Source organism: Mirounga leonina, unplaced genomic scaffold (assembly GCF_011800145.1).
Source record: "Mirounga leonina isolate KUSES-001 unplaced genomic scaffold, KU_Mleo_1.0 Mir_91, whole genome shotgun sequence".
NCBI classification, from domain to species: Eukaryota; Metazoa; Chordata; class Mammalia; order Carnivora; family Phocidae; genus Mirounga; species Mirounga leonina.
The window spans coordinates 1,818,425-1,842,207 of NW_023270839.1; the positions used below are offsets into that span (position 1 = coordinate 1,818,425).

Consider the following 23,783-nt stretch of genomic DNA (forward strand, 5'->3'; position numbering starts at 1 on the left):
GTTCCATTGCAGATGATAAAAGGAACAGTGGTTTTAAACGCATTTTGTTTGGCATTTACTTTCTCAAATATATTTAGACTGACATTGTGGAGCATATTTAAACAAGCTGAAAACAGGCACTCAAAGCAGGGCAAGGGCATACTTTCAAGCAGTCATCAAGTTAGATGTTCTGGGTTCAAATAAGGTGTCCCAAATCCCAAGGGCAGTCAAGCTTCTGCCAAGTGGGCTGCTCTTCTGCACTTCGAGTGGGAAATTGCGAGAGAAGTCGCCTTGGGCCTGTAGCCTGAGAAATGCTGCTGGATGGTGATGAGCCAGGACGTTTGAGGGGCTTCTGTTTTGGAGTTTGTCTAAATCTTACTCTAAAGAAGGACTCCATCAAAGTAAAGCTTTGTTTCAGAGATACTTTTTGTAGAACACTCCCTGAAAGGGGGAAAAAAAAATTCTTCCAGAATTCAGAAAATCAAGTCTTCTAAAATAAGCTTAAACTGTGAGTCCACTGGAAAAATTGTGTGCCTTAATTTGTTAACAATCTCAGGGGTGTGATAACTGCATGAGAAGCCAAGTGTATTTTCAGAGCTTTTAGCTCAGAATAGTTCTGCATAGCCCCACCCAGTGAGCAGGGTCTTTCCCTCCTCGTCATCGTCCATTCAAGCTTGCACAGGCTTTTTAGCGGGCTGGGAACGTCCTTCTGCTCTCTTAGAATCATCCTGTTAAACCCATATAACTGAGAACATTTCTGCTCCCTTAACCCTCAGCCAATTCTAATTTCTCTTAGCATCTGGGGACATGGGTTCATTTATAACAAATACTTCCTCACTGGGTACACCACACCTCTCAATGACAAGTGTAGGGCACAGAAGAAATGTAAAATGTGATAAATAGGTCTCAGGGGCCTAAAAAGAACATGTTTCCTTACCTCTTCCAGCTACTTAATTGAGGGGAGAGCAGTGCACTTAAATTATTGATGTATAATATAAGGACAGTACATAGAACTAAATGATCCTCTTTGTCTTAAAGAGTAAGGGCTGTGAACATTATAAAGAGGATATTTGGAGAGTCCGGGAAGACTTTCTGGAAATGATGGTTTTGGAACTGGGCCCTAAGGGCTGGTTTTGAGGAGTGTGAACATGTAGACACAAGGAATTTGTTAACTGTGAGAAAATGGTCATTAGCGTTTGATAGAGCCCTGGGTACATCCATGGTCTGCCGGTACCAACCAGCATTATGTCCTTGGACAAGTTCCTTAAACTCCGAAAACTTTAATCTTGTCATCTGTTAATGGACAATGACAGTAGGATCTACCTTGTTGCAGTTTGGGGTCAGGTGTGAGTGAGATCATGCATATAATGTTTAGCATAGTGCCTGATACATGCTACATGCATAATAAATGTTAGTTATTACTGTTTCTCACTCCATATTCTACTCCGTAGTCCTCTGTTCAGCGTTTGATCTGGTTTAATTACCCTTCAGTTTGGACATCGCATCTCCCTTAGCTTCCATTGAACTCCTGCCTCTTCTCTGACTGTAGCTCTTCCATCCCTCCAAAGACCTCCACTAGGCCTCTTTACTCCTTCTGTTGGTAACCTTGTCACTCCCGTGTCTTTAAGAACTGTTTGTGGGGTGGGTGACTTCTCCACTCTCAGTCTCTGTCCGAAACTCTCTCCTGAAGCACATTTCTAACCATTTGGTCGACATCTCCACTTGGATATCCTAGTGGCACTCCTAGCTCAACATATCCAGAACAGAACTCATTGCTCCTCTGGCTCAACTCACCCCTCCTGCTGGTGATCTGTTATCCTTGATGGTAGCATTTGGTTTCCGGTCAGTTTGTAAGGGCTCAGTTGACACTTTTCTCAATAACATCTCATTGCATCTGTTGTCAAGTTTATAACTTGCCTTTCTTTTTCTCTCCTTTGTTTTTACCATCAGAACCCCTGTAGCTGTTCCTAATTAGTGTCCTCGCCCCTCTGCAGTCCATCCTCTCTATGACCATTCTACATGTCAGTCTTCCAAAAACCTGACCGTAATCTGGCCTGAAGTCCTCAGTGCCTTCCATTTCATCATCTGCTGAATCCCATTTCTCTAAGCATCCAGCCCTTTCTATACAAGCCCTGACTCACCTTTTGGCTTTTCCCTGGCAAACTTCTGTACATGCTTTTTGGGTGTTCTGTGATTCAACCTAACTGAACAGCTGACCTTCTTGAACTGTTCTTTGCTTTTTTGGGCATTTCCTTCTGCTGAGAATACCAGCCTCTTTCCCAGCTTTGCCTCTTAAGGTTTACATTTACCCTTCAAGATCCAGGTGAGATCCCAAGTTCTGCATGAAGTTTCCCCTGCAGTGTTACAGTACTTGTTACAGCTACGTAGTGTTTATATATATTTGATCTCTTCTACTAGACCATAATCTCCATAAGCACCCCAGCCATATTTTACTTTTTCTCTTAGCATCCCCACCTCCCCTTGCCTGTCCCCTTCCTAGCCCTGTGTATTCCATGCAGTTGCTGTTCAACAGATGTTTCTTGAATAAATAATGCAGTGAGAGACAAAGCCATTTAATTTTAAGCAAGCGAGGAATATTGGTGAAAGTGGTATTTCAGGAAGATTGGTCCAATATGGATTACATGAAGGATTTGAGCTAATTTTACAAAACACTTGAAATGTACAAGGGAAAGTAAAATTATTTAAACAAGACCTTGAACCCTTTCAGTCCTTAGGAGGGACTAGAAAAAGCCCTTGAGATAGAGGTTAAAAGAAATTCTTCTAATACATATCTTCTTTCCTACCAGTGTGCAAAGTTCAGTATCCTCACTTTAACTGATGCTAAATAAACAAGTACATAATAATTACCAAACCTTGTTGATAGTCCCAGATCTGACATTTACATTTCTATATGAACTAGTATGATAGAGAACCAGAAGCCAAATTGCATACCTACACCCTTAATTACATGAATACTCACACAGACATGTAATGTAGACTTTATGATTCAGTGGCTATTAAATTATGTACAATGATCCATGGCCATTTTGCTAGTTTCCACTTTCCATTTGTTCATTCTGTTTAGGTTCGGTGTAGTTTTTTGCTCTGGCAAATGTCATTGGTAGTATAATTGAGAATTACATCTATACTCAGCAATTTCAAAAGCTTAACTGCTCATTTTCTCAGCATTCTCTTAGTGTTTTTGGCTTCTACGGATCCTTCTAAAAGCATTTCACCATTAAGTATGTGAATTCTTGAATACAGATTGTGCCATGTTGCATATTTGAATAAAAAGCACAGAATCGAAACTATGATCCATGAGGGCAGGTTCTGATTTTACACAAAGGACAATAAAATATAGCTATGACAAAAGAGAAACATTTCTCAAAGATAATATTTTTCCTTACTTAATTTAAAGATATTCAAGTGTGTAATTGCTTGACATATCTAAGTGCCTGCCTAATAATTTCAACATAATAGAAGTCTCTGCATGGCTCACATTACTCAGAATACAATGGAGAATAATGCCTGTCATAATGACTTTCCAAATACACATTGACTGGTGACGTGAGGGAGGCAGGGTTGGTCCCATGTGGACACTGTTAACAGTGACACAGACAGTTTATTCACCTTTCCCTTCACCCAGTGTGAAAATATTACTCATCTCTTTAATGGACACATATAAATACAATTAGCTTGTGATTACTCAGAAACAGAACAAATTTGCCAGGGTACCAGTTTCTCTTCTCTTTTTCCTTTTTATTCTTAAGCTTTTAAATTCATCACCTATTCTCATTCTCCTGAAAAGACAAAGGGTCAGGGAGCAGAAAGAACATAAGAAAACTTTGAAGTTTTACTGTGAGAAAAAATTGGAGGCAGTAGCTAAATAAAGTTTGGGGATTTTTTTTTTTTTTAATGCATTAGTCTCCCAGTTTTGAAAGCAAGAGAATATACAATATGAAAGGGAGCAGGTAAACAAGAAGCAGTAATACTTTCTTTGCAGCAGGAAATTTGTCCCAAAATACTGGTATAGAACACTACAGGGCGAAGCTGAAACAAATGGAACAGTGCTTCCCTGTTCAGTTTTCTTTTGCTGCTTTAAAAATTTTATTTTTTATATTGAATATTTATATTCAGACAGCACAAATTTATCTTCTAGTTCTGGAGGTGAGAAATGCAAATGGGTCTCACTGGCCTAAGAGAACATGTTTCCTTGCCCTTCCCAGTTCTCAAGGCCCACACTCCTTGGCCCTTGGCCCTCCACCATCTTCAGAGCCAGCAATGACCAAGTGAATCCTCCTCATTTTGCATCACTCTGCCTTTGACTCCTCTGCTTCCCTCTTCCACATTTAAGGACCACTGTGACTACATTGTTCTGACCCAGATAATCCAAGATCATCTCCCTGTCTAAAGTCAGCTGATTAACAGCCTTAACTCCAACTGCTAGCTTAATTTATCTTTGTCATAACATATTTACTGGTTTGGGGGATTTAGATGTAGACATCTTTAAGAGGGGAGGGAGTGACTGTTCGGCCTATCAGTCTTCCCTCTGGCCTGAAAAGATTCACATCCAACCCATATCCAAAATACACTGACCACATCCCAAGATCACCCAAAGTCATGATAGAATCAACTCAAAGTCCAAAACCTCATCAGCTCAGAAGTCTCAGATCTCATTATGTGCATTTGAATATCCTGGGTATCTTGTTAAAATGTAGATTCTGATTCAGTGGGTCTGGCAGGGTAGAGGGTTCCCACCCTCTAGAGGGTAGAGTATGAGGTGTGGTTGTCTGAGATTGCCTTTCTAAGAAGCTCTCAGGTACTGATGCTTCAGGTCCATGGACCACATTTTAAATAGCAAGAATTTAACTTTTTCTCTAAAAACCTTAGTGGTAATTGTTGAAAAACGTTTCATGAGATTTGGATTTAGATTTTTGGATTGAATACACAGAGCATGTCTTTGACAGACTTTAATACAGTGTTATCTAATGGGGAGACACACACACACACACAACCCCCCTCCCCGCACTCCCCCCCCCAAAGGAGGAGGCCAAAGGCTTATGTATGCCCAGCGCTTTGACCCCAGTGTATACTCTTAGCCATGACTTAGAACTGTCATATTCTACTGCAATGGCTATCCTAGCTCCACATATAGGTCAAGTTGATGAGGGCAGTTGCTTCAGCTGTGGAGTGCCATAGCCAATTAGAGAAAACACCATCAAAGGCTAGCCTTACTTCCTACCTCTTAGGCTGCAAGGAAGATTGAAGAGACCACACCTTTCCTTACCCCCAGCCGACTTTATTCCTCTGAGTGTTCCACCCATTTGTAGGACTTCAGTCTACATGGTTTCTTGCAATCTGACCAATTAATTACAATGTAACTCCCCCTTGAGAATGGACCAGGTACCGTGGTTGTCCAGAAATGGTCACCTTGGTTCCCCCCCTTAAGGGGGTCTGCCTCTTTAGGTATGGATGTCCCCTGGGCAAGCTGAATTCAGATGTGAATTTCTGATGAAGGAATAGACAGAAAGTAGATACCAAATGAGCTTACAGGGTTAGAGGTGAATGATTCTTATCCAAAAAGAAGACTCAGTAAACCTGCTTCTTGCTGTTTAGAATCCATTTCATCAGGGTCCAGGATGGACCATCAACTCTCCATAAGTGGCATTTTTAATAGGATGGTACCATAGCTTTGAGAACAGACTCTCTGCTCTCTTATGTAATCTTTCATGCCACACTGGCCAAGTCCAAAAAATAACTTATGTGTACATTTTAGAATCCACAGAGAGGAAACACATAGCTTCTCTCCCTTGGTTATCCTAGCAGCTAATGAAAGTAGAGATGCCAGGCAAGGGATGACATATATATGGCCCCTGTTCCCCATCACTCCTTGTTCTTATGGCGGATGTTCACAGCATTGCCTTTGGAGAGTTATTGAATCTACAGGCAAACACTGATCAGTGGTAAAAGGATGTTTGGAAGATTGAAGAATTTTACTTCAGTTAGACTGTCTTTCTCATAGGTTTCTGATTTTACTAGGCTTATGTTAAACTGGCATATTCACTCCTATGCTTTGAAACATAGCATCAGGCATACTTTTTTTACTGTGTTAGCCTCACTGATTGTCATCATACAATTCAGAGTCACATATGTCTTTTGATGTTCTTAAAATTGTTATATACAATGTTGTTTTATTTCCCTCCTTAGCAAAATTATGGATGGTGATCACATCTTACTTCAAATATGTCCCTTAATAGCTTGAAACATAATAAACTGATGCTAGGTTCTAAGTCCTTTTTAATTATCAGCGTATGGAGACCCATGAAAATCAGTGAGGTCAGCCTTAGGCAGTGATTTTCAACCTTGTTCACTCTTGAGAGCTTAAAAAAAATGAATATCTATGGTCCAAACCAGAATAATTAAATCAGATTCTCTAGAGCTCAGGATCAGAACTTTCCATAGATATAAAGCTTCCTAGGTGATTCTAGTGCACAACCAAGGTCAAGAACTTCTGCAGTAGATGCAGGCAGTTTGTGAGGAGGAAGTGCAGGGAAGTTTAGGAAAGCCCAACTGCTTTGACACTGAATAGGAAATATGTATTTGTTCTTGTTTCTCCTTCTTAAGGCATAAAGAGGCTCGGAGGAAAGAGGTGATGAACGTCTCAGCTCTGCCCTGGGCTTATTAAAGGTGCCAGAGGGCTAGTTATGGGTCACCTCAGCAGGATTATCATGATATGGCTACAGTCCAAGGACATTTTGCTCTTGCTCCAGTCACCCTAAAGGCATCACTGCGGACCTCTGCTACCTTATAATTCCAGTTGCTGTGGATAAGAGAAGCTTAAAGGAACAGGAGATTCCTTTGGCTTTCTAAATGAGGAAAGAAGTACCTACGTAACTGCTTTCCTCTCTTTTTTTTTTTCTTCCTCAGTTTCCAGCAGGCTGCACTCTGCCCCTTCACTCCCTCTTGCAAAGGTCTCTAACTGACCTGATGTGAAAAAGTCTGGAGGTGTTTTCTCAGGCCACACAATTCACCCTTCTCCAAAGGCTTTCTTCCTCCCTCATCTGTGACAGAGTAGCTCCTGGGTCCCCCTGCCCTCTAACAACCCCTTCACCTGGTTATTTCTTAGCCCTCAAGCCTCAAATCTTAACTCTTTGCTCTACTTCTTCTCAAAGGTTCGTGTAGTCTCTACTGGACTGATGTAGGTTTTACACTTAAATCTTTCATTCTCTCAACTATGGGTCTAAAACATGGGCTTTCCCTTCAAACCTTCCTTTCTTTCCTTTTTTTTTTTTAAGTAGTGGTGCCATTGTTTTGTTTCATCCATGCAAAAACAAGCCAAACATAAAAACAACTCCAAAAATAAACAAGTGGAGTCCTATTTGTCTTCCCATTCTTCCATAGGTTGTCCCTTTCTTCTGTTTTCCCACTGCTTCTTTCCTAGCTTAAGGCCCCCTGGGTTCTTGTTGCTTTCTCAAGTGTCTCTGTACTTTCTGTGTTTTCCTTTATATGCTCTAAACATGAGTGAACTCATCTCACCAAAACCCTTTTCTACATACTTCACCTAGCTGGAGACGGGATCACAAGGCAGTTTCCAAGGTAATGGTAGTTTTCTTCATTTGGATAGAAAGTACGATGGCTGTTTGTCATTATTCTTTTCTTTTTTTTTTTAAAGATTTTATTTATTTATTTGAGAGAGAATGAGAGACAGAGAGCATGAGAGGGAGGAAGGTCAGAGGGAGAAGCAGACTCCCCGCCGAGCAGGGAGCCCGATGCGGGACTCGATCCCGGGACTCTAGGATCATGACCTGAGCCGAAGGCAGTCGCCCAACCAACTGAGCCACCCAGGCGCCCTGTTATTATTCTTTAACCTACTCATATGTTCTACATGCTCTTTTGTATATGTGATACTTTTAACTAAAATAAATTCCAGTCATTTTTTAAAAAAGACTTTAAAGGATGTCTTACTGCATTCTAGAGCCTCAACTTGAGATACCAAAATTGGCCATCAGCTGATCCCAGATAAACTGCCCACTGTCTTTCCCACTTCTTGACTATAATGACCTTCCCATCCGATCATGTTGATTCCTTCAGTACTCCAAACTTCCCACATTTATTTCCTCTTCTGAACCTTATTCCCACCGTGTTTCTATCTGAGAAATTCTGTTTCTTCTTCAATCCAAGATTTATACTTTCCTTCATCTTTTATAGCATATCGTTCTGTGCAGTCTCCCTTCTCCTTCCCAGGAACTCTTCCTGACCTTTACAATCTCCCAATCCATATTTGGTTACATACTGTGTTATAGCCTACTTGGCCTATTTTGTTTGTTTTTTAGTATATTTACCATCTTTCTTCAGCTAGAATATAAAATCCTAGTGGAATGACCATGAATCTTTTTGCTATTTTCTTTTAAATATGTTGGAAGAGGCTATATTTGTTTGGTTTAATCATGTCAAGTGTAGAAATAATCCAGAGAGTGTTATTGTAAATGTGGAGTGAGCCGAGAAATGTTGAAGGCCAGATACAATCTTTGAGTGCCAAGAACAATGGCCTTTGAAAAGACTTCAAAGCTCTACTAAATGTAATAATCCTACAGGCAAAATCACCTTTTGGAATATTTTGCTCAGAATCACTTGTGCTAATATTATGTTTATAGCACCCTTTAGGAAGATGGGCTAAAATTGACACATGTTACATGTTGAATCTATTCTTTGCTTATTATCAAATCAATTTTCTTCCATTAAAATTTTCACTTTTAGGGTTTATTTTCATAAGCTTTTTAGATAAATGTGGCACATGGCTTGGTTTCTGGGTTTTTTCTTTATCATTTTCATCTCAGAAAATTACTGAAAAAGAGTCCAGGAAAATGATTGCACTCTCTCCTGCCATATGGCCTTCTGATAACATGCAGCATTTAATAATGGCTGGAGCTTTTAAATTACCTAAAGCTGGAAGTTGATGTACAAACTGTCCTCTGTTTTTAATGTTTATTTTAATGCTTACTTGTTATTTCAAATAATATTTTATGATTTAAGGTAAGGATTATCATGTTAAATGTATGCTAATCATGTTGTGATTCAAGTATTCATGGTTTATTAATTTAAATCTGCACATTTATGTTAAAATCCATTATCTTCATCAGAGATACAATTAAAATCAATTGAGTACTGAAATATATTTTAATAGTAAGATTTATTCACTGTCATATGATTTGGCTTGTAATAATGCATTAAAATATTCTCTTTACTCTCTGGTATATGCACTCACACACACATACACACACTTTTTGATAGAAAAAAATTACAATTTGTTTGAGATGTATCAACTTTCTCCCCGCCCACTCAAAAAAAGAGCATTGTGTAGACAATTTGGGTGGAATTTCTATCAAATACCTAAGCACAAACTATTTCAGAACACATAAAAGTTGAACATCTTGTCTAATAACTAACCCAAACCTAGCAAAATTTTAATACTGAAACCTGGAAAAGACACCATAAGAAGGAAAAGGAAGTGCAATGGATTGAATGTTTATGTACCTGAACTTCATTTGAAGTCCTAACCCCCGAAGTGATTGGTATTAGGAGGTGATTAGGTCATGAGGGTAGATCCTCATGAATAGGATTAGTGCCCTTATAAAAGGTACCACAGAGAGCTCTATCACCCCTTCTGCCATCTACAATTAGTGGCAGGAAAGACCTCCATCTGTGAACCAGGAAACAGACTCACCAGACACTCAATATGCTGCCGCCTTGATCTTGGACTTCCCAGCCCCCAGAACTGTTGTTTGTAAGCTATCCAGTCTGTAATATTTTGTTACAGCAGCCCAAGCCGACTAAGAAAGGAAACTAAGACAGGAAGAATAGACTGTGTCCACTAATGGAATGATTAATGTTTTTAAACACTTACCATTCACTAGGCACTATGATAAGCCTTTTTCAGAGGTATAGAAAAGTTAAGCAATTTGCCAGGAAGCCCCCAGTTACTTAGGAGTAAAATTGTACCTAAAACCCAGGAATATCTGAAATCAGAACCTACATGCAATTAATGAAATATTTTTGCTTTCTGGATACAAAAGCCCTAAATAAAGTGTTGAGAAAAATAGAATCTGTAAGAATACAAAAGAATAATACAAAATAACCAAGTAAGTTATTCTAGGAATAAAAAGTTGATTTGACATTATTAGTCAATTTTTATAATCTTTCATGAATCTTAATAAGAAGTAGTTAACTTAAATCAATAACATCATTTTTAATAAGAATATGCAAGGCACAGTCCAATTAAGGTTAAGAAGAAAACAGCTATCTTTCCTAGTTCAGGAAATTCTTAGCAAATGGAATAACACTACAAAAAGAAATGAAGTAGGAATATTGGAAAGGAACAGGCAAAGTGATACTAAATTTGCAGTGGATATGATAACTTGGAAAATCCATATGTAGGTCTGGATTCAGGATGATCTAAATTATTCTCCAGGACTTTCCTCACTAAAGTGTCTATGCGTTTTCGCCTAATTTGTCCACATTCAAAACCTGAATTACTATTGCAGTTATCACTCTCATATTACAGATGTGGTCACCGAGACCTGCAGAATCAGGAATCATGGCCAGGCTCAGACACCTCGTAAGTGGTGAAGCTGGCTTTCAAACCAGGCAGTCTTGCTCCAGAATGGCCTTTCTAACCTGTTACACTGCATTGAATAACACAGTCCTTTCTGCCTCCATGTTATCTACATGCCCAGCACAGAGTGAACTCTGCCATTACTCAAGATAATCACAAGAGAATATTCCCCTAGACTAGGAAAGGAGCTGCTATCCGTATTTCAAGGATTGCAGATATAATTTGAAAACTACTTTGTTCCCCTCCCTCTCAGTGCTGGTATATCTCCCTGGAAAAAAACATTACTACCTAAAACTGCAACAGGAAACATCAAATTTACGTAAAAATTTACCTCTATCTTTTTTTAAACATTTTTTTTTCCTATGCTATTTATCCTCTGTTGTCCTGAAATCACTAGATAGCTTGTTTAGAATTTATGTGCTGATAAAATTAACCCTTTGTTGCTTTAAGTAATAATGACATTGGGATTTGCAATTTAAAACGGGAGAGAAAGTGGAATTAAATGCTAAAATTCAGATATGACTGTAATAGTACTATATGAGACTAAAATGTATATTGAATGAGTAAATGAACAAAGTTACAGTAATAATTCACTTACCATACACATGCAGAGCATTTTGATATTCAAAACATGAATGTTGTTGCACAAAATTAATTAAAGCTTGTCCAAACATAGTTAATTTTAGATTAAAAATCATAAACTGCAATTACTTGTGGTGTTTTCTAAAAATTGGTAATGATGATCTCCCAAAATATTTTCTTGAGTAAGACCAAAGTTTGTGATCTCATTTACAAAGATGGAATGTGATGTAAGATCCTAAAATAAGTATAGACAGACCTGTATATGAGTTATGTCCCCAAACACATTAATTTGTAAATTAAATATTTAGAACAAGAATGATTTTGTAACTGAAAGAATATCATAAATGGAGATAATAGTTCCAAACTAATGTACCAAAGCCCACTGAACCTACAATGTACCCACAATGAACTAGGTTTCATGTACTTATTTACCATCTACATTAGATTCTTTTTTTTTTTCAAGATTTTATTTATTTATTTGACAGAGAGACAGCGAGAGGGAACACAAGCAGGGGGAGTGGGAGAGGGAGAAGCAGGCTTCCCGCCGAGCAGGGAACCCGATGCGGGGCTCGATCCCAGAACCCTGGGATCATGACCTGAGCCGAAGGCAGACGGCTTAACGACTGAGCCACCCAGGCGCCCCCCATCTACATTAGATTCTTTGATCAACTGTCTTTCAAACCTATTCTTTTGGTTCTTTCCTTAATATTGTTGAGAGTTTTTAACATAGTCTAGATACAAGTCCTTTATCGAAATGTATTTTGCAAATACTTTCTCCCAGATTGTAGCTTGTCTCTTTATTTTAAGAGATCTTTTGAAGACCAGAAGTTTTTAATTTTGATAAAGTCTACCAATTTTTAAAAATTAATTAAAGTGTTGGTTGTATCTAAGAAATCTTTTTTTTTTTAATTTTTTTTTTTAAAGATTTTATTTATTTATTTGAGAGAGAGAATGAGAGAGAGCACATGAGAGGGGGGAGGGTCAGAGGGAGAAGCAGACTCCCTGCCGAGCAGGAAGCCCGATGCGGGACTCGATCCCAGGAGTCTGGGATCATGACCTGAGCCGAAGGCAGTCGCTTAACCAACTGAGCCATCCAGGCGCCCTGAGAAATCTTTTTTTTAGCCCAAGGTCATAAACATTTTCTCTAAGGTTGTCTTCTAGAAGTTTTACAGTTTAGGTTTTATGTTTAAGTCTATGATCTATTTTGAGTTTATTTTTTGCTGATGACATAAAAACATAAGATTATTATAAATCTACATATGCATATATATTTGAGAAAATGTCTACTATATTTTACCATATTTTGTGTACTACCACAGTATAGTGCCAAATATAATACTGTTATTTTAAAATATTTTCTCATTAAGATGATTGTGAAACTGTTATTTGAGTTTATTATTCTACCCATTTCAAAAGATGAGGTAAATGAGGTACAGAGAGATCCTACAGCTTATAAGTGGTAGGTGGAAACAGCGGTGAAGCCACCTTATCTCCTCCCAAAGTCATATGCTGTCCAGTGTTGTAAAAAAGAAATTGTTTTCAACAGTAAACATGTTTCAGCCCATGTTATGGATGTCCTGGACTGATCACAAACATTCCTTTCCGCCTCTGCCTTCCCCCTGGAACCTGGGCTCTGGACCCTATATCCCTACCACCCTCAACCTCAAAATGACCGTATGCCCTAATGCCCTGGTAGATGGATAAACTGATGGTCTGTTGAAAGGATTCACCTGGAGAGTTGGTCAGCAGGCTGTAGTGTATCAACCACACGGACTACAACTCAGCCATAAACAGGAGTGAACTACAGATTCACATAGAACATGCATGAATTTCAAATGCATTATGCTGACAGAAGCTATACTCAAAAGGCTACATTTATATGACATTTTGAAAAAGGGACAGAAAATACATCAGTGGTTGTCAGGGGAGGGTGCCAGGGGTGAGGAGGGGATTGTCTACACAGCGGCACAGGGGAATTTGGGAGGAGTTGATAAAATTGGCGCGTATCTCGATTATGGTGTTAGTTACATAATGACATGTTTATCAAAATTGTGCACAAAAAAGCGTGGATGTTACTTAATGTAAATTGCACCTCAATGCACCTGACTAAAAAGCATCAACTCAGATTTTCAATGGGTAAAGCTCTTATTCTGGTGAGCTAGCGTAGACCAATGAAATCAATGAGCCTGGTTCTTCAGAAAGAATGCAGGGAGCTCCTCAGCAGCACATCCCCTTCCCTTGGTCCCCTGAGCGGCAGCCAGAACTTTTCCCGTGTGCAGCAAGCCCTGGATTCAGTTCAGCCCGCACTGAACTCTTGCTTCTTCTGCAGTGGGAATACCCAGCAGATTTCACAGCTTTTAAGGGTTCTGTTGTTTGTGAATCAAAAGTAAGCATCTGTTTTTATGAAAGGTACAGTGAGACTTCAGCTTGAAGCAAAGCATCTAGGACCTCAGTCTGGTGTCTCTGTGTGCAGATGTCCTTGACAACAGTGATGCCATTTGTTGCCAGAAACCCTGCTGCCTATCAGAGCATTTCCCATAGTACTGTACCTAGCCTTGTCTACCAGCTTTTTGTAAGTATCTAAAGGGCGGTTTGCATGTGGGTGTTCCTCATGTAAATGAGGTCATTATCCTTTTAAAGGTATAACATTTCCTGTATGCTCCGGAACTTTCTAAGAAACAGACTTGACCTTTCTTTCCCTCATTCAGGGTGCCTGCAGAGCCTGCACTCATTAGCTAGAATTTGACTCCATGACATTTTTACTTAATTTTCTTTTTCCTCTATGTTGGACACATGGGGCAACCATTTATGTTCTTTCTTGACCTGAGATGCTCTCTAATCTCTTTCCAGCTGTGGCATTTGTCATTCAGTCACATCAGGATACAGTGACCCTTCTTTCCCCACAGCAATTCCCAACTGTTAATTGATTCATCTTAGAGAAGGAACTAGACACCGTCCTATGGGCTTAGCTTCATTTAATTAGTGTTAACCAGAACAGTAGATAGAAAAGCAATTTCCTCTGGAGTGGAAACATATTCTTTATAAGGTAATGGAGGGAACAAACGGTAGTAGTTTTTAAAGCCCTTGGTTTTTTTAAGTGCTATGGATTGGTAATAGATTTAAAAGCAGTATTGCCTTCCATTAATATTGATGGTGACAATAATAATTATAAATAATATTAATAATAACTGGGATTCAAACCCAGGTCTTTCGGATTACAAAGCCCGCACTGTTAATCTAAATTATGCCAAGACGTTTTTGTGATAACCACTGCTGGAACTGTGCTGGTTACTTTGTGTCTTCCTCATGTCCCAGTCAAGTGAGCTTTACTAAGCGAGTTTTGTAGACAGGGAGACTGAGGTTTAGAGAGGTGGACTGTGACTTACCCAAGGTCACTCACTTGCTATGACCAGGATTAGTAGCCAGGTCTGCTCTGACGCTGTGTCCATGGTTTTCGTCACTATGACACCAGGCTTCCTTTACAGTAATAAGGAACTAGCAAGGACATCTCTGAAAAGCACTGCTAGACACTTTTTAAAATGTGATCCAAATTATGGTTTTGATGGGCTTTGCTTTTAAACTTCAAATACTGTATTTAGAGATTGCTGGGATTTCGTAAAATATAGAACCTGGGATCTGCAGACAAGCATATGAGTTTTGAAGGCATTGCTTTATTTATTCAGTCATGGTTGAATCATATTAATTGATCATTAATATGTGCATATAAAGTGAGAGAAGGTGTGATCTCTATCCTCCAGCAATCTGTTATCTCAGATGTGAACAGATAAAGGAGTAAGGAAGGGGATTGCTATATAGAGTGATACATTTTATAACACAGGTGTGCCCAGGAGCTTATGAGAACAGAGAAGAGGACAGTTTACATCAGGTGGGGGCGGTCGTATCACAAAAGGCTTCCCAGAGCAGGTGATACTGAGCTGAGTTTGGGGATGAGTAGAGTTAGCTTCCTGGGGTTACCACATGCTAAACAAAGCAAAGGTTTGGGTGAAAGACAGGGAAGCCTACGTCAGTAGTGGTTGGAGCACACTGGGAGGCATTGCTGCCTCTAAAGCAGATGTTCTGCAAGAACCAGAGTTCAGTTGCCTGGGAGGGAAACAAAGGGTCGGTCACTGAGGCATTAACTCTAACTCTGCTGGTTCAGGAACAGATCGTCAGCCGCTTCCTGAGCAGGGTTGTAGCCCTGCCATCAAACACTCCTACTGTCTTGCTGCTTGCTTCTGGTTAAACAGAGAGGAAAAAAAAGAAGAAGGATTTATTTTTTTCTGAGCAAGAATGCATATATGCAGACTTCCCAATTTTCATAACGGAACATAGGCCTTGTCACCTGCATGTCTGGTGTCTGACAATGCATAGGGGCCTCTCCTTGTATGTTAGGAGTTACATTCTGAATACCTGAAAATGTTAATATAACTAGCTTTCTGTGACCTAGCTTTATATAATTATCATAAATCTATTGTAACCATGCTTAAAAAAAGAGACTATCATTATGACCCTTTGGCAAGTCAACCAGTAGTGCCTACTACATGAGCATCTTCATGAACTTTACCATTCATTTTCTTCCATCACTGTTAAGACTTATGAGCTCCCCTTACTTTCTACAGTCACGTTTCTTTTATAGATTTGATGAGCGTTCACTTCTGTTTTGTTCAGGTTGGTGTGTTATTTGAACTTTTTATTCATCAGGTATAACATATATAATACATATATAGGTGTGTATGTATATATACGTACATATATAACCTAGGAAGTTTCCTATGTTTCCTTATTTCCTATAGTATAGGACTATCTCCTGTAATATAGAAAATAATATAAAATCGATTTTATAAGTTATAAATAAGTTATAAATCATTTGTAATTTATAATATATAAAAATATATTTCCTATAGATTAGGAAATAAGATTCTAAGTTATATTTTCCACCATGTAGCTAATTGTTAATCATTTGGTTAGATGTTTTCCTGCTGTACTGATTTACGATATTCCCTCTGTCATATTTTAAATTCATACACAGAGTGGATTATTGTGCTATCAAGACCTTTTTTTTAACTTTTGTCTTACAGCCAGCATATTTTCAAAATATCATAGTTTTATAGAATATTCTGATAAAAACTAGGGCTGAATTTCTTCTTTACTCTGCTTTTAAACTTTTATGTTTGTATCAGAATATTTTCTGTTTTTCATACAGAAGGCCTTCAGAATAATTTCATTAGGCCCAATAAGATTTTGTTAGAATATTCTGTAAGAATATTGCAGTAGATGTTTTCTTAAGATTAAGGCTGAATTTTGAGCCCTTGTGTATAATTTCTTATGGCTTATTTAAAATAGTTCAGTTAAAGCCCTTAGATAATCTTTGTTCATCTACTCTATTTTCTTCTCAAATATATTTGTTCTTCTAATTTTTTGTTTTTTGAAAATAGTCCTCTTCCCCTAGAAAAGATAGGGAAAGAATTACAACTGAAAAATTCAGCTTTTTCTATTTTGTTGCATTAAGCTGTGTTTTTTGTTTTTGTTTTTGTTTTTGTTTTTTTTTGATGGTTCAGGACTGTCTCGGCTTCATCCTTTCCACATATCACACGGCTGCAAGGTCTTTTGTTCTATTTCAGGCTTTTTCAAAGCTTCGGCTTTTTCTTTCCATCAGTCTTCTTGGGGTGGCTCTTACTGGCCAGAACCGCCATTTGCCTTCACCGGACTCTGCTGCCCCTTCTGTAGCTCATGCATTTTATTTTTCAGTATGAGCTTGTCAGAGAGTTCCCTGGGAGGTTACGTCAGTTTCTCTAGCTCCCACCCCTTTTTCTTCCTAATTAGGATAACTTGTTATTGTGCTATCAATCTGGCTTGAGAGACCATTCCTCCTGGAGCCATGTTTTTTTAAGGGTCTCTGGCCATGGACTTATAAAATATTTTCCCAGAACTTTCTGAACTGCCTAATCAACATATCTAAATGCATTTTATGGTTTTTTTTTTTCTCTTGGCTGCTATAACCTCTGGGATATTCATAGCCTCCCAAGTTCCCATCATTGCACCTCGCTAACATTTTTCTGGTCAGATATGAGTCAAAAATGGAAATTCCAATCTCATTTCTTCAAAGGGAGAATCTGGTACAAACATGGCTTGGAGTGACTGAGACAAATGAAGAAGCAGAAAGAAATGACCAGCCTTAGGATGTCCATGTAGATATGTGTGTATGGGGGGCAGAGGTAGTACAGACATATGCAAACTTAATTTTATAGGTACTGTCAAATATGTGGGCCACAATAGCATAAATATGATCTGTTGTCAAACTTCACGTGCCTGCCACATGGACAGTTGGGAGTCCCTTTGCTAACTGTCCTGACAGTGCACCAAAGATGAAATGTCAAGAACTCACAGTAATTATAATTATAAAGAAATATGTAGCTAATCCTATAAATTGTCTATACTTAAATAAAATCGGACTATATAAAAATGTTCCCTCTTCATCCCATTGTCTACTTTTCAAAATACAATGCACTTCATCCTTCGGTTCTGTTCAGTGTCTGTCCTTGAGGAAGCTCTCCCTGACAGATCCAGGCAGTTTTAGTCACCCTTTTCTGTTTCCATTTCTGCATTTTCTGTTATGATTATTAGGGGTCTGTCATCCTCACTTCGATTTTGAACCCTCAATAACAGGTACCGTTTCCTTGTCATTTTTCTCTTTCAAACATATACTACATTACTTAGTGGGTTGTAGATAACGTCAGTAAAACTAGCATTAGTCAACTACATACTTGAAGATAGTAGGATCACTTGGCCTCTGCGAGCTAATTTATGAAAGATGTGGACCATGTCGAAGTTACAGAGGAGTGTTTGAGTCTCAGTATAAAAAAAAAATCTTTCTACTAATTTGAGATATTCACAAATGCAATAAACTGATTTGTGAGGAGTCATCATTCCACCAATGGAAGCTCTCAAGGAACCGAGGATGATTTATGATATCTATTTGGGTGTCTGGATAAATGATGGGATGTTAAAGGACATAATGGTTTCTTAGCCTTAAAACTGATGAGTATGTGTATTTATGTGGGAATGGTACCCAGAAGCTATTTGCAGTATTCTGGAGGTTAAGGAAAAGGCAAATTTATCTACAATAAATCTTAACAGCTTTAAAAAACTTCATAATGTTTTGCACTTGGCCAGACTTACCAGTTGAATGTGGCAACACTGGTTATCATGTGGACAAAAAATTCCACTGGCTGTTAGTGATGCATTACCTTTGATTTTGTGACAATTTAAAAACCAGTTATTGTTACTAGCTCCTATTGGTTTGGAGGCAGAAGGATTTAAAAAAATGGAGTCCATGCAGAAAGCATATTAAAAGGATAGTTGATCACAAACAGAATTAATTTCATTCTATGGTTATTTCATGGACTCCTTTCCTGTCCAGTATCTTTTGCATCTCTGAGATAAGGATGCATGATACGAGGTTAGTGTGTTATATTTAAATGCATTTTTTAAATATCTTTTCTAGTGATTCATAAAATTAAGATACAGTTTATAATCCATAATGTTTTTAATGGTCAGAGAAATACGATAATTTGATCCAGAGCGGCTTAGAGAATTTGTATGGTTCAGGTGTGAAGACTGTCTGAATCAGGATCCTCTATTACCTAGGACAGCTTCTTAATTTCTCTGAGACTCAGTTTTCTCATTTGTAAAGTAGGGATAATAACATCTACTTCATAGACTGCTGGTGAAAAACGGAAAGAGATGATACTTGCAGTGTGTTAACCTTTTCTCTTATATCTGTCCCAAAATGCTGATACCAGAAAGAGTTAATGCTTCTCTGAAATTGCCAAAATTACCAATAAAAAAAATTACTGAAAATCTTGGAGGAGCTGACATTATTTTATTTTATTATGCAAATAATTTTGACCTCTAGAGATTATTTATTTTGCTTCAGAAGCCTCATTTCTTCTGTACTGCTAACCAAACAGTTTATTCCATTTTGTGCAACAATTCATAATGAACCTTAAAAGAACTACTGATTATTTTAGAGTTTTTGGCTCAATTACCTGTTTCAAAGGCTCAGTGACTAAGGAAAGCATGTCATTTTCTCCTCTCTTGCACACTGGTGTAGAACAATAGACTTTGAATAGAACAAATCAAAGAGACACAAATACCAGTATAAGGGCCCATTGTGCTTGGTTTGTAGCCCTGTCACATGCTTTTAATTTAGGTTGGTTGATTGATTATGACAAACTGACAGAGATAGTACATTGTTCCTCTCTTGGAGTCTCTAGACACTTTAATATTCCTACTCTCATCTGTCCATTTTGATTCCAAAACTTAAGTGAAATGGAATTACAGCATTCACTTTGTTTTCCTGTGCTAAGTGATTATCTCTGAAGTGCAATTTTGTGATTAGGCGAGATGGCATGCATACACTCAGCTAATGCTGATTTCCCCCAGGGTGCAGAACAGGTAAATTCATAATGAATGGATGTTGTGCTTTGATTTCAAATGGATGTAAAACCTCCCTGTACTTGGTAGTTTTATTTTAAAAATGTATTTAATTATTCTAAAATTAACAGGAGAATATTAAAATTGAACTTTAGAAAATGGCATTTAAACATAAGTCAAGGGTGCTAACCGCTTATGAATGTTAATCCCCTTTAAAAAGTGAAAAAACAAACTTATCTGGCATAAATGGGGTGGGGGGGTGGAGAAGGAGTGTGGTCATTGAAAATCTTCAGTTTAATTATTTATATTTTTCCTGATTAATTCAAAAATATCTGAGAGCACAGCTTAGTATTCATATTCTCAAATATTAATGTTCCTTATTTTGAAAACTACAGTAATTATTAACTAATTGGTATTATAGTATTGTCATAGTTGTTTGGTCCTGAGGGGTGACTTTTTTAGGGGGAGGGGAAAGAAGAGGCAAGGAGTTAACGATTGGCACAAAGTATTTTCTTTGATATTTTATTTTTTAAAAGATTTTATTTATTTATTTGACAGAGACACAGCGAGAGAGGGAACACAAGCAGAGGGAGAGGGAGAAGAAGCAGGCTTCCCGCTGAGCAGGGAGCCCGATGTGGGGCTCGATCCCAGGACCCTGGGACCATGACCTGAGCCGAAGGCAGCCACTTAATGACTGAGCCACCCAGGCACCCCTTCTCTGATATTATAAAAACAATTTTTTTTTTCTCTCTCCATAAGTCAGAGAGCTCAGTTTTAAAGAGAATTTACCATCCCCAAATTAGACATGTTTTGACCAAACCACAAAAGTAGATGATTGGTACCCAAATCATACTCCTTTACTGATAAGCATTGACTATAATATTGTGAATCTTGAAGTGAGAAACATAATATGCAATTTTTCAACTTATTTCATTTGAAATCCTTTTTATAAAGAATATTAACGCTAGTCAGAACTTCATGGAGGCCGTGTTGGTGCATGGTCGTTGGTGGTTCTTTGATCAGCTTCTTCTTCCCACACTTAAATCTCTTAGCATAATATCTAATATATATTAAGAGCTCAATACATCCTAATTATTCTTGTTATTTTAATTATCTTTCCAACTGAGTAAAAGTCATGATTTTAATAAGTTGATTTTCAACAGTAAAGCACATTGATTTGGAATAAAGTGCTTTTATTCAAGGCTCAAAGAACAATCAACTCATTAAAATTTTCAATCTTCTATTATGGTCCAGTTGTATGTCCTGCGAACCATCAGTAATATTCTTTCTGGTTGAAGTGAGTCACTTTCCTGCATGTTCTATTATCACTTGCTCTGAGGGATGTGTTACCCTCAGAGTTGTCCTCATAAGTTTGGACACCTACCTAGCAGAGATGAATGGCCTACATCTTCAGTATGCACTCTGTGACACCTTGTATACTTGAGTTAACAAGGTAAGCACTTCCTAAGTACACTCAGTGAGTGATTTGTTAGCCTATAGCCTGCTCTCCAAGGCAGCAATAAGAAAACTGCACATATTTATTCTCCACAGCATGGGCCTATTGGACATAACTCTTTGGGCGGAGATAGGGAAGATAAGATGTAATGCCGGTGTGATGAAAAGGACAGTGAACTGGGGGCCAGAACACCTATGGGTTGTAGTTTTAGTTCTATTTAGTATCATAGGTCACATTTTGTAGTTTCTCTGAACCTTGGAAGTCATTTTATACTTACCGTGGGGTTTTTTTGTTTGTTTTTACCTATCTTTCTTGCTAGTTTGGTAAGCTCGGTAGAGAGGTCTTACCCATCATTAGATCTTTATCCCCATTTGTACCATTGACAACACTGAAGGTGCTTAACAAAGGTGTGTTGAAAAAGTAAGGCAAGAAGGCAACCAGAAGGAAGAGAGAAGCAGAATAGAACACTGTATTTAAGGCCTAAGTTCCCCTCACCCCACAAATTCTCTTTGAATAAAACCTTATGAAATCAAGTGCACATGGTCCTAACTTTAATGGAAGTGTAAACTTTTAGGGCTTGGAGAAGTTACCATCAGTCAGATCTTCTCTTTTTATGTATGAGAAACTGAGGCTCATGATGATTAGGTGAGGTGTCACTTGAGTAATGGCAAAGCTGAATCCAGCTCTTCTCCCTCCCAGCTCAGCACACTCACTCGACTGTCCTGGGTAAGCTCAACATTAGGCTATGTATGCAAATAAATCTAGAAAGTTACACCCCCTACCCATTAGAATTTTGGGAAAGTGGGTGGTCTTTTACTTTCAATTCTCTGTATCTTTCTTGACTTGAACAACAACAAAAAGCATACACTACTTTTGTAACACAACAAAAAATATCATTTTGGGGCGCCTAGGTGGCTCAGTCATTAAGTGTCTGCCTTCCGCTCGGGTCATGATCCCAGGCTTCTGGGATCGAGCCCCGCATCGGGCTCCCTGCTCAGCGGGAAGCCTGCTTCTCCCTCTCCCACTCCCCCTGCTTGTGTTCCCTCTCTTCGCTGTGTCTCTCTCTGTCAAATAAATAAATAAAATCTTTAAAAAATATATCATTTGGAAAAATATAATTTAAAAAAGTAATGAATTTCAGTACTTTGCAGGAGTACCATATAGAATAAGTAGCAATATGTGATAACAAAAAGTACCCTACATCATGAGTATAATTTGCTAAAGTGTATTTCTCAAGGAGTGGACTGGAATTCACCAGTGTGTGTATTAAGTCCCTCTTACCTATTGGTGAAGAGGCTGCTTAGTTATTTTTAGGTCATAATAAATGCTTGTTTATATTGCCTTAAGAGTTCAAACAACTCTATCTCCCAAAGAAGAGGCTGCTTAGATTTCTCATCCGTCTTCCAGTGGGGCCCTACCCTTCTCATGTAGTTCTACTGGTCATATTCAAGTATTCCATCTTCTGATCTGTCAAATTCAATCCATCAAATTTGTTTTTCATTAATATTTCTGACTGCCTTTCAGGGAAGAAAAAGCAAAATATTTTTTTTTTAAGATTTTATTTATTTATTTGAGAGAGAACACATGAAAGGGGGGAGGGTCAGAGGGAGAAGCAGACTCCCTGCCGAGCAGGGAGCCCGATGCGGGACTCGATCCAGGGACTCCAGGATCATGACCTGAGCCGAAGGCAGTTGCTTAACCAACTGAGCCACCCAGGCGCCCCGCAAAATATTTTAAAGTAACATCAGGTATTTGTAAATCTGATTGAACTATCCTTGATTCATGCTTTCTTCCACATTTTACCTATTCTCAAAGTGCCCTGAAACTTTGACTAGCAGGAAGATGGGAGAGAGGCTCTGCCAAGCCACCAGTGGTAAAGTTGTGGGTGGGAAGAATGGAGTCTCACTGCTAAAGCCAAGCAGTCTTGCATCTTATCTTTCCTGACTTTGCCCAGAGAGTTATATCCATACTTGCATATTAATTATCCTGTATGCTAATTATCTAAAGATCAGAGTATCCATTTGACTTATTTTCCAATGTTACTATTTCTACAGCTTCTGCCACCTTTGAAGACTTTCAGATTCGTCCCCACGCTCTTTTTGTTCATTCATACAGAGCTCCAGCTTTCTGTGATCACTGTGGAGAAATGCTGTGGGGGTTGGTGCGTCAAGGTCTTAAATGTGAAGGTAAGGTCTTTCCTTCCCCAATCAAGTCAGTCACATGCAGGAACATATCAACTATCTGCTTATGTTGTGCCCTCTACAATAATGTCATCTTTCCCTCAGATGTCTTCCAGCGATTTTTTTGGGTGCGTGGATTCTGTTCTGTTCATTTCGTTACATCTCCTGTCTTCAGCATATTTGCTCTGATCTGGGAAACCTGACACTCACACCATTTACATATTTTGTAGATTTGTTTCTTTTGTGTTATTTTGGCAACAAGCTAAAAATAATATTTGCTTCTTCAGTCAGGATTTGGATTAGTAGGCATTCAATAAATGTTTGTTAAAATGAGCAGAGATTTAGGAGGTTAATCAAACCATGCAAGGTCATTCAGCTGTAGAATGGCAGACTGGAGCTTGTACCTATGTGTCTTACGTGAACAATGAATAGGGGGAATATTGAAAAGAAAATGGTGCCTTCCTAATGATCTACCATGTGGAAACTACCATGTAAGGTATTTTACATATTTTCTTAACAAAGTAACGTATTCCTGGGG

The 23,783-nt window shown here is 38.4% G+C and overlaps 1 protein-coding gene across 1 annotated transcript in view; it reads left to right on the forward strand.

The window, feature by feature from the left end:
* PRKD1 (protein kinase D1) overlaps positions 1-23,783 on the forward strand; it is a 315,285-nt gene that overhangs the window by 211,493 nt on the left and 80,009 nt on the right. Inside the window, exon 3 of the mRNA XM_034993621.1 lies at positions 23,120-23,251. Coding sequence (XP_034849512.1) covers positions 23,120-23,251 — 132 coding nt within the window. The remainder of the gene's footprint in view (positions 1-23,119; positions 23,252-23,783) is intronic.